General features: G+C 44.9%; 1 protein-coding gene across 1 annotated transcript in view; it reads left to right on the top strand.

Moving 5' to 3' along the window:
• The window catches only part of NME9 (NME/NM23 family member 9), a 152366-nt gene that overhangs the window by 136107 nt on the left and 3849 nt on the right, over positions 1-12410 (top strand). Inside the window, exons 8-10 of the mRNA XM_073232249.1 lie at positions 10514-10596; positions 10894-10986; positions 11838-11992. Of these exons, the coding sequence (XP_073088350.1) occupies positions 10514-10596; positions 10894-10986; positions 11838-11992 (331 nt within the window). The remainder of the gene's footprint in view (positions 1-10513; positions 10597-10893; positions 10987-11837; positions 11993-12410) is intronic.

Raw genomic sequence — 12410 nt, 5'->3', positions numbered from 1 at the left:
CAAAAGATGCCTGGCTTATAGGAATTTTAATATATCTCTTCAGAATTCAATTGATTTCCTCTTTCTCAGCTACATATCTGTACCCATCCCCAAATGCTGACTCTCCCCTCCTTCATAAAGGATGAAAGCCACTTACATCTAGGTCAGCAACCAGACAGTATAGGAGAAAAAAACAATTTTCTCCAAATTGTATCCCACAACAAGAGGAATAAAGTGAAGTGTTGGGTACTTCATAGCTGCTTTAAAAGTATTATTTTCACCCATCCCACACTAAATAAGAATTATTTATTTAGTGTGCATTTAATCTGCATTATTCCTAAGATCTCCAGTGCTTACAGTAATAGTCAAATATCTATCTCTTTCCTGTAGAACATTCTCCCAGAAAACGGGAATTTTTTTTTTTAACGTGGTGTCCATATATCCTAATCACAATTCCTAAGCTTATAAACAAAGAAATTAAAAGCGTCAATCAGGAAGAAAAAAAGCACCAATGCATATTTAAACTCCACAACTAAAAGAAGCCTAGTAACTTCAAATCCTAACTCCTCGTTTGTGTGATCCATGGGTTAACTGACTGCTACAAAGGCCACTGCACATGAAAAGTATGGTCTCAAGATGGGGTCTGTTTCCTTCTGTCTGCCAAGATCATGTGTTTGTCAGTTTTTACTGCTCTTGTCTACAGTATTCTAAACCACGTGGGTGTAGTTGTCCATTTATTGTAGTGTTACTCACCCCAAACCACCAAAATATCTGCTCTTCTTACTGCCCTGGGAATTGTCCTCCCCTTTGAAGTCCTAGGCCCCTGGCTCAGGATGGCATATACACTTCATTTTACTTTTCTTGTGTATGTGGGCTTCTGTACATATGAAATTAAGTATTTTCTCCTGTTAGTCTGTCTCACTCTAATTCTTAGATCAGAGGGAACAACCTTTGAAGAGTAGAGGAAAATTTTTCCTCCCCATCATAGGTATCCCATTTTCTGAGTTCTTCCTTCCTACCTTTGATGTTTATACCTTGGAGAACTAGACATTGGAGGTATAATCACATGAGAAATCATCCTTTCCACTCTGCCCCACTCACCTTTAATAAATCTGTTCAAGTCACGTGACTAGAGATTCGGCTCCCAGAGAAACTCCTAACTGGGCAATGAGCACGTAACACCATCTCCTTGACCACAGCAGATAAAATTAGGGTTAAATATCTCATCCAATCAGTTTCTCTCTCAAAGGAAATTCTTAGTGTAGAAGACCAAACAAGGATAATGGTCACATACTTAAAATGTTTGTTGTGTAATCAGCAAAGAAGACAATGTCTACAGGGTACAGCCCAATAAGAGAGTTCTTAGGAGACCAATCATATGCCCTGGAACTTCAAATGCACATATGACTGTAATGGCTTAAGCTGTTTCTTATCCAGAAGATTGAGTAGATGAAATGCTTGCTGAGTTAGTCCAGATCAGCGAAGATTAGGAAGAAGCAACCCCAGTGTAGTGTTCCTTAGCCCGGCGAGGACATGGGAGTTTCTCATCAGTCAAGGGACATTAGGTTTGAGGGATGTCACCAGTCCCCAATCCAGAGGGCCATCATTTAGGTAAGAAGACCCCAGAAGCAAGTTGAAATTGTGAAGTGGTTACAAAAGTCTGCTGGCAAGCACCCCACACCAGACAACTCTAAGTGAGGACACTCATTATAGATCCCGAAGGACTCCTACTTGTGGCCATGCAGGCCACTCTTAGAGGACTTGCCACCCATAGACATCAAAGACCAGGGACTGGAGCAAGGTAAGTTATGCAAAAAGATTACTGCTGCTTTCTTCTAATCTCATCTCTCCACAATCTGATTTTGGAGGAATCTGAACCAGAAGAGGGACATGTGTAGTCATAAAAGAGGCAAGGCTTTGACTTAGAATTTTCATTGAAATTTTGATTTAGGTTGGCCCACACTTTTTAATATTAAAAAGTGATTGTGGTCATTGTGATACTATGTTCTAATAACAGAATGTGGCTATACCTACCCACATGATTATTGAGACTGACAGATGGCAGAAGTCACAAAGATATCATTTCCTACATGTCCCAGCTAGTGTTTCCAAATTAAGAAGAGCCTGAAAGCTGAGTTTAAACAATGTGGGCTTCAGTGGCTCCTTAGAATGCATGAATTGAAGAACAATAGGGAAGCTACCTGGTAGGAATGTGTTATACTCGAAGAGAGGGATAGAGCTGCTGGAAAGGGGTACAGCATAGAACATAATTATGAGACGCTTGACTCTTTAAGGAATATGATTAAAAAGCCATCAGACCATATTAAAGACCTGGTAACCATGACAGAACTGAGTTTTGGAATCCCAATGAGCCTTGAGAAATCTAGAAAGATTAAAACTAGGTACTGAATGTCATATACTAAACAAATTATCTACATCTGACCAGTACACCTTGATGCTGGCATGCCCTGGGCTTTCCAACAGAGACAGTGGTTCTGACTGCTAGATTTAAAGAATGGCTATCATGAAGCTGAAGGAAGTGAGAATTTAGTATTTGTCCAGAGGAAATTCTTTACAGTCTGAAGCAATGTATCAGGATTTCTCCAGATACCATCTACCTACTAGTAACTGGTATGGGATGGCATTTGAAGGCGTTGGAATGTTTAGATAATATGATTGCATTTGGAAAGACTTTGGGAGGGGGCGGAAACTGTATCCTTAGACTGTCTCAAGGAGGCAGAGTAGAAAATATTTCCAAGGAAGTATTAGTTCTGCTGAGCCTATGCCTCTGTTAATTATATAGCAGATGCAGTTTCTCATCAGGGGAAAGTCTCTCCTTACCTGCTGGCCTCCTCCCAGTAGATTTAGAGAAGCAAAGATGCTTTGGAAGTTTAGCTGGTATTTAAGGCTATCAATCAAAAATTACACCTGGATCCTGTGTCTCTTACTGATTTGACTTGTGAGAATTTGGTTAGCACTCTCACCTGTAGTCTTAGTCTTATCCCCATGGCAGCTGTGGGAGAGAAAGGGCTGACCCTTCTACCTCCAGGGAAATGTGGAGCAAATACTCTAAACCCTAGACCAGTGGTTCTTAGCCTTGGCTGATTATGAGAACCACCTGTGAGATTTTTTAAATGAAGAAATTATGATTTAAGTAATCTACTTTCCTTATAAAAGCTCCCCAGTTGACTTCTATTTTGCCAGGGTTGAGAATCTCTGTCTCAGCCAAAATATATCCATTTGAAATTTACTAATTTCAGTATTATACTTAAGCATTTTGATGTTGGCTCAAGTCCTATGTGTGGTATTATATTTTTAAAAATTAATTAACTGCAGAAAGAAAACTCTGGCATTTGCTAGTCGATGGCTAAAAGCTCAATCCCCAATTCATAAACTAGACAGTTTAGCACTGAAGTGGGCTACATGGTTAAATTTAAGGCATACATATTTGGAGGATCTGTTCAAGAGCAGACTGGTAACATTCTCACTTTCCAATTCTGTCCTGACAGACGGAATGGGATAATCCTGTGAGGTCAGCAAGCCACAGGAGCATGAATCGCTCATTACTGGTCAGGGTCCAGCCAGAGAAGGCAAACACTCTGTCAGGAAGTTTAAAGGCAAACACTCTGTCAGGAAGTTTCCACCCTCAGACCACTGACACCCTCAGTTTGGGGTAGAAATTGGATGGGCCTCTCAATGCTGGGGTGGCAGAGACATGTTTGATAATCCAGGCCTTCCACCAGAGATGTACCAACAGCAGCTGAGGTTTTGTGTTACTGTGCCCTGACTGACCTCAAAGCCAGCAGTGGACGATGGTCTGGAGAGACAGAAGGAAAGGCCCAGAGACAGAGATGGAGGCAAAGGTTTATTGGGGAAACTTAAGTACAGGGAGGCCCGGAGTGGCTTACTAGACAAAGTATGTACCACAGGGATCCACATGTATCCAGCTTTTATAGTAGAGCAACTAGCCTAGGGACTACCTGGGGCCCCTCCCCTCCCAGCAAGACCAGTGTCCCAAGGAGATCAAGGCCTCTGGACATTCTTAGTTACCAAGGAGATGCCCCCAGTTGGTCACCCCCCAGGATCAATGACCTTGGCTCACCAAACAACACCTTTTGCTACAACTTTTGCGTGGTGGGAATATACAGGTAGGATGGGAACTCTGTGTTTCCTAGGTAATGAAGAACTAGGGCATTCAGGGTGTCTGCTACAAACCAGCCACCCAGGAGTACCTCATAGGATTCTGCAACTTTAAACCTAATCTCTCCCCGGGTGCAGAGAAAGGACTGACAAACAGACCCTTTGGAAAGACTGGAGTTACAGATGAGAATGGTGGGAGAATTTCAAGCACTCCTCTCAGGGTAGATCTATGTATTTCCCAAAAATGTGAGAATCCTTTCCTGAGAATGGGAAACTTATCATTAATTAATGGCAATGGTACAGCTTTCTAACCCCAGTGCACAGGCTGTGGAAGCAGTTGATGCTGCTTCAGCTGTGCTCCTCCCTCGTGCTGAGAGTGACGCATGATGATGTCAGTGCTCCAGGGAGGAAACGCGCCAGGGACAATCAGAGGGCGAGGTTTGGCTCCGCCATGGCAGGAGATGTTTACACAAAATGCGACTCGGGCCTCCAAGAAAAATGTCACCCAGTAAGTCAGCCTATCTGAGAAATGATCTAGCCATCAAGCCTGGTAATCAGTATGCACTGATTTTCTGTCTTTAGTATCAAAAAGACAAAATCTAGACAACTTTGTTTCCAGCTATGCACCAGTTTATAATCGCTATACCCAGGAAATTCCAAACTGCAACCCTCCCTTCTCTCCCCTCTGCCTTGTTTCCTTCCAGCCAAAGAGGGTATTTTTTTGTCAGTTAATCTGGGAATTTTTGTTACTGGGTGAAGATCTAGGTGTCCCTAACATTTCCAAAGGCATCCATATCCAAGAGATTTAATAGATTTTTATTAGTCATATTACGAGCTCTCCAATGGAAAAAAAAGATAATAGGCTTCCAAGTCAAGACATCCAATGTCACTAATAATGCTTCCACTAAGCTTTAGTCTCTGTCCTTTAACGGCCCAGTGAAAACCTGATGCCCATCCATGTCTCTCTGTGTACTGCCTGTCCTGCACTGAAGGAGAAGCTGAAACAGTCTTGTCTATTAGCTCTAATATTGATTCACCATAGCAATGAGATAGAAGAAGTTCAAGATGCCTTGTGCAAAGCCCTGCCATGGAATTTAGTTTTTTGAAAAGGCATAAAATAGTTTATGGGGAGAATGTACCCCCCTGGAAGGAATATCAGTTGGGACTCCACCCTGTATATATGATGGAGCCAGAAACTCAGAGCTGACGGGGAGGAGGTCATATTTAAAAAACTTTTAATAGCCATCCGCCAACCAGGAACCTTCAGAGAAGAAGCTCCACAACCCCCCACCCCTGCCAGCAAGCTCAGGAAACATACAAAACTCGTGACAAAACTTTATCATCACCCATCTTATTTTGGAAAATTGTCTACTTGGGTTCCCCATTTTCTAACTGTGAGCTCCCAAAAAGTGCATGGATTTCTTAATAATTTGCCTATCAGTATAACTCATTACTGGTTCCTACACAAAGAGGGTGCTCAAAATATTTGTTAAATGGAATTTCTCCTATTGATAAAGGTATTATCCTCACAGAGCTGGGACTATTAAAAATTTTTTAATTTCAAAATCTCCAATTCTGAGTGAAACATCATCATTGTAAATGGTGTGGCTGGGCCTTATACTGGGACTCTTTCTTAAGTCTCTGTTTCTGAAAGGCTGGGAACAAAACAGCAGGGGGCAAGACCTTGAGATTTCTTAAGTGAAGCTAAACTCCCTACGCAGACCCTGCATACGTGGGGCCCTAAACTCAAATTTTGAACCTAAGCTCCTCACCCATCTTGAAGGTAGAAGAATTGAGGTTCAAGAAGTCAGGGAGTTAGAAGAAGCATGGATTTATATGCAGGAGTTAGAAGAAGCACTAATATTTATATGCAGGAGGAGGAGCTTCAAGGAGTATGAGACTTGTTGCTTAGGAACAGACTTGAATCATCTGACTCATGCCTGAGGAAAACAATCTCCTTCCCGGGAGAGGTTCTGTGATGGCCTGTTGCACTTGCACAGAGGTTTGCAGTAACTATGCCCCCCAAAAGTGCTTACTTCTCAGGAGCAAAAACAGACCCTAAGTAGGGTTAGCGGCTTATGGTCTTTATCCATGGGATCCTGACCAAGGGGGTTTCTGCCAAGAACACAATCTGACTAGGAAGAGGCTGAGGGAGATGAATAACTTGTCAGCTGAAGGAGAGGCGTTGCCCTGCAATAGAGCTGTAGCTGAAGGGGCCCAGTCAGGGCCAGGTTAGTAACTTGTGGGGCCCAGTGAAAAATGAAAATGCAGGGTCTCTTGCTCAAAAAATTATCGAACTTTTCAAGATGGCAATGACAGAGCACTAAATCAAGCGTCACACCCATGGCTCTGGATCCAGGAGCAGAATTACACAGCTCCCCAAAGCTCTCAAATCAGCCTCAAGAGAAACAGGTAAATTTAAAGTTCTGCCACAGCTGGAGAAAATCAGTGTCAGATACAGAGATGCCAAGGAAAGGAGCTGCTTCTTGCTCCTTACCTCCCTTCGCTCTCCCTCTTTTCAACCTCCAGGAGCCAGAGGCAGCCTGGTGAGTGGGAAGATGTGTAGATCCTTGGCCGGGTAAGGGACCGGAATGTTTGTGACTACCTCACTTCTTCCCACTTCAGGCTTCCAGGGGTAAGCAGACAAAATGGAGAAGTTAAACTTTACATGAAGTTTGGAATTTTAAGTACTATACAAGGTGGACATTTCAGTTATTGAAATGAGAGAGTTTTGTGGGGGGAATACAAGTAACTTGAAAACCTCTTTTAACATCTGAGAAATTATGGGACCTGCCCAAGATTTTATCCAAGGGGGTGATGAAAAAGAAACAGACACACCGACAGAGTGGGCTTGCAGGGCAGTGATGGGAAAGAATAAATGTCCTTTATGAATGTCACCCAAAGGTTCTGCTTGTTCACCGTAAAGGTTACAACTACTTTTATTTACTCAGACTGCTCTGGGTAAATACACACACACACACACACACACAAACACACACACACGTGCATGCCTACATATGTGTGGTACACTTACCTGAACTAAAGGGATTTTTTTAAGTGAAGAAATTGAATTTGTGACTGATGAGCAATTCCTCAGAATTACATTCATTGTCAGTGACAGCAAAAATAGAGCTGATAAAAGAAACAAAAAGAATGTGTCTTTGAAACATTTTTGTTGTTGTTCTACTTATAAGAAATTCTTTAGGAATATGACCTGTGGAGGTGGGGGATAATAACTCTAGATCAAGTTAGAAGTACAAAAAAAAAAAGACATTTTGGCAAAGTGTTTGATTTTCAAGTCATAATTAATTCATCTGCAGTACACAGGCAAGAAATGTGCTTTTACTGCCCTCAAGTGGTTTCAATTTATCACTACAACATCTTAGCCATTTCAAAAGAGAATGTTTCCATCAAACTCACATATTAGAGGCTATTGCACAAAGGAAATCTGGAATAATCTCTAATTCTCAAATATTTTCTGAATAATGAAATGGGCCAAGTAGCTTTATGTAGTTGTGTTGAAATATGTCCATCTTTAGAGATTTGCAAAATAGCTGGTTTATCTTCTTTTTAAATTTATCTGTAGCATCTTCATGAGGTCTAAGTCAGCTGGCCAGTAGTTAGGTAGAGAGAAAGTTTTGAGACAATTTCATCTTTCAAGTTAAGCATTGAAAACAATCGCATTTCATGCAAATATTCAAGAAGACAGCTTCAACATCAAAGTGCTGTTTGCCTCCTTCCTTTCTACTTTGCAGGAAGCTCACTGGGCCCTCCCTTTAGGCTTGGTCTTTGCAGAACTGGCTGGTTGGTCCACCATTTTGCTGCCGTAGCTCCCCCTTGGTTCTTTCAGATGCTGCCAACCTCTTGAGTCTTAGCCTGGCTCTTACCACCTCTCTGGCTTGGGGGTTCGTGTAGCTTTTGCTCCCAGAGCATTTATTTCCAACCTTGGCAGAGTTATTCCAGGTCTGCTGGTCAGCAGCATTCTCCTCCATGGCCCCCAAGGAACCACGAAAAACGTTTGGATTCCCGCACACAAGACAGCCTGTGTTGATGCAAAGGATTAATTTTGAGTCTTCTTTTGTTGGAAACTTCCTATTCCTCAAATGTTAGCTGCATCAGAAGACTCATGAAAACACAGATGTCTGGCCACGATCACCCCCTAAATCTCTGATTCAGTAGGTCTGAGACGGGTTCCAAAGACTTGCATTTTTTTTTTTATTGAAGGGTAGTTGACACACAGTATTACATTAGTTTCAGGTGTACAACACAGTGATTCAACATTTATATACATGATAATTCTAGCTGCCAGCTATCACGATACAAAGTTGTTACAATATTTTGACTATATTCCTTATGCTATACATTACATTCCAGTTACTTATTTATTTTACAATTGGAAATGTGTACTTTTTTTTTTGAGAGGGCATCTCTCATATTTATTGATCAAACGGTTGTTAACAACAATAAAATTCTGTATAGGGGAGTCAATGCTCAATGCACAATCATTAATCCACCCCAAGCCTAATTTTCATCAGTCTCCAATCTTCTGAAGCGTAACAAACAAGTTCTTACATGGAGAACAAATTCTTACATAGTGAATAAGTTACATGGTGAACAGTACAAGGGCAGTCATCACAGAAACTTTCGGTTTTGATCATGCATTATGAACTATAAACAATCAGTTCAAATATGAATATTCGTTTGATTTTTATACTTGATTTATATGTGGATACCACATTTCTCTCTTTATTATTATTTTTATTAAAATGCTGAAGTGGTAGGTAGATGCAAGATAAAGGTAGAAAACATAGTTTAGTGTTGTAAGAGAGCAAATGTAGATGATCAGGTGTGTGCCTGTAGACTAAGTGTTAATCCAAGCTAGACAAGGGCAATAAAACATCCATGGATGCAGCAGATTTCTCTCAAAACAGGGGGGGTGAGGTTCTAAGTCTCACCTCTGTTGATCCCCAATTTCTCACCTGATGGCCCCCCTGTGACTGTGCCTGTCTTAGGTTGTTCCTCCCTTGAGGAATCTTACCCGTCTCTGGCTAACCAGTCACAAAGACTTGCATTTTTAACAGGTTTCCAGATGATGCGTATGCGACTTGTTCCAGGACCACCCTTTAAGAACCATGGGCCTAAAGCAGCACTTCCCCGAATTGTTGCAGCTAAGGAGAAGCACTCTTCAAGTCCAGGTGTTCATAGGATGTTAGTACTCACAGAAAAATGGATAGATTTGTTGCTTAAAATGATTCACAACTTTGTGGTACACATCTTTTTGAGATTTTCGGAGTGGGAAGCCTTCCTCAAATGCAGATACTGTCTGGTTTCATTGCAACGCAACTGATGTGAAAGTTGAGAACAGAAAATGGGCTATGGGGGGTACAGAGTCTGTGGAGAGCATAGGTAGGTCACCAAGGCCACATTAATACAAACAGAAGCACAAGAAAGATGGGCTCATGGGCTGGACACAGGGCCCCCTAGAGCTTCTGCAGGCCTGAGCTGTGGACGGCGATCATGGCACCTCGCTCCTCACCACAGCTCACGGACCTGGACGCTGGCCCCAGGAGAGCCAATCAGTAGACTGGCCAGTGAGCTATGACTGGTGCCTTGGCTCCAAGCTACAAGGCGGCCAATCTGGTCTTCTCTCCTGAGAATCCCAACTGAGATGAGAAGACTGAAGTCGCAGTTGGGTAGTGTGGCCAGCGCTGGGAAGGCCTGGCAATCAGGCCTGGTTGGCCAGGTTGAGGGGGAGGTCTGGAACCAGAGCAGTGCCTCTGCCGGAGTCCAATCTGCCTCTGGCAATCAGGCCTGGTTGGCCAGGTTGAGGGGGAGGTCTGGAACCAGAGCAGTGCCTCTGCCGGAGTCCAGGGGCACAGCCATGAGGCCCGGTGAGGGAACCCTGGGAGCTGGCTGGTGGCATGCCGGGATGGTGAAGACAAAGCCCTGGCAAAACGGCCAGTGGAGCAGGAGGAGGACGCAATATCCAGCGGTCAGGGGTCAAGGTCACAGGGAATGGCAGGAAGGGACAAGAGTGGCCACTCTGTGTTGCCTCTGCTCCAGCTCCCCCCTTCCAGGCCACTCTTTCACTGTTTCTGAGTTTCTGTTCCTCAGAAGGCTTTGATCTCTGCCCCCATTTCCGTGCCCGCCTCCCTCCCTCCCTCCCTCCCTCCATCCCCCTTCTCCCAAGTGTCCCTTGCAAGTCTCTGTCCTTCAGCCAGGTTGAGGGGGAGGTCTGGAACCAGAGCAGTGCCTCTGCCGGAGTCCAGGGGCACAGCCTCGAGGCCCGGTGAGGGAACCCTGGGAGCTGTGCACCTGGGCTGCATGGCCCCTGTGGGCAGCCTCCTGAGCACCTCAAACGGGTGATGGACACCCCATCCTTGGCCTACTGCAGCTTCATCACAGAAGACCTGTACCTTGGCAATCATTAAACCAGATGCAGTGGTCCATGGAAAGACCGATGAGATTATTATGAAGGTAAGAGAGCTGACACCTGCCCTACAGACAGTCCTCAGGTCCCTTCGGCTGGAAACGGGGGTGGGGCCATCATGCAGCGGTGGCCTTGTGGGGAAAGAAGGCCTCTCTGTTTTCCCCAACATCCCATCCAAGTAAATTAAAAGTTTTACATCTAATCAGTACAGATATGCTATGGTTGAGGGTCTCCACTACTTTCACTGTTATCTTTTGCTTATTATCTTCTGATTTTCAACACATTTAAATGTGAATTGGGCGTGAGTTACCCTTTCAGAATTTATATTTACATATATTTTACAGATCCAGGAAGCTGGGTTTGACGTTGTAACAGATGAAGAGAGAACGATGACCGAGGCAGACATGCGGCTTTTCTACCAACACAGAGCTGGACAGGTCAGCTCGCCTGCTTCCATGTGTCCTCCACACTCTCATCTCTCTTTTCTTCCCACATCATAGACTGACATTAGTTTGGGAGGAAATACACTGTTATGAAGAATAAGAATATGAACAGCAAGTGGGCTGTGAATTTGCTCTCAGAGTAATGATTCCAGGCTGCATTGGGTAAGGCTTCTTTGGGTGCAGGGAAGATATTCTGACTCTAACTTAAGTGATGAAATAAGGACTTCATTGGAAGGACACTCCACAGCTCCCAGAATTGAAGGGAGTTGAAGGAGGTGAACCAGGGTTGGAGAGAAGAACCGACAGTTGCGGGAATCTCAGGAACAAATGGCAGGAACTGTTACTCTAGATAATGCAAATTCAGCCACTTTCCACTGGCTTCTGCTTATGACTCACCTCCTTGGAGGGACAGTCTAGGGACCTAGCCTGGGTCACAGCCCCACCTCTCGCGGGGGTGGTGGGGGTGGACGGGCATCACACTGGGACCTAGTGAAATGGGGGAGGACAGTCCAAGTACTGGGACTTGAGGAGGGGGGAGGGGCTGCATGCCAGCCTCGGCTACATCCCACCCCAGTCACCCAGCAGCCATGTCATTTCCATGTACGTGGTCTCTTAAAGGCCCTACCTAACTTATTATAATCTCATGTTTAACCCAAGTGACCACCGCTCAGTCTTTTCGTCCTGCCTGTAACCTACACCTGGGTTCCCGGGTGTGGCTGCTCCTCACTGCCACCCACCTGGCATCCTCCGTGGTATTGGCAGGTGGCCAGGCGGCTCACTGAGTCCTCCCACCCTGTGGGCAGGTGGGCCCTGCCCTGGCTCACGATTTTCACTTCCCGTGCTAGGAGGCATTTGAAAAGCTGGTGCATCACGTGTGCAGTGGACCAAGCCGCCTCCTGATCCTCACCAGGACTGAGGGCGCCAAGGACATGGTCACTGCCTGGAGAGCCCTCCTGGGGCCCTGTGACCCTGATGCGGCAAGGAAGGAGCAGCCCGACAGGTGAGGCCACCAGCTGTGGCCTTTTCATCTATCTCAATGCCTGCATCAAGGAAGCTGAGCGCCCTGCTTGGTCAGCCTAGGCTCGGATCTGACACACAAAGTTCTCTGGTGGCCATGCAGCCTCCTCTTCGTCCTCTCTCTGGGAGACCCTGCGCTCTTTGTTCTGTATTCGAGGAGACCCTGACAGCCTCACCCTCTGATCCCGTTCCCCTCCTCTGAGGCTTCCTTGGTCCTGCTCTCTTCCTCTGCCCTCTTCTGAAGGCTGTTGCTGGGTCTGGTCCTCACAGCTCCCTCTGCAGCCAGGGGGCCCACAGTGTGGTCCTGGAACCACTGGTAACAATCACCCAGCAAATACACATTACAGGGCCCCTCCAAGGCCTGCCAAGTCAGACTGGGTGGGGAGGGGTGCAGAAATCTA

The sequence above is a fragment of the Manis javanica genome, chromosome 3, assembly GCF_040802235.1.
Source record: "Manis javanica isolate MJ-LG chromosome 3, MJ_LKY, whole genome shotgun sequence".
Lineage (NCBI taxonomy): Eukaryota > Metazoa > Chordata > Mammalia > Pholidota > Manidae > Manis > Manis javanica.
The sequence above is the reverse complement of the archived record's forward strand: the minus strand, read 5'-3'. Positions and strand labels throughout refer to the sequence as shown.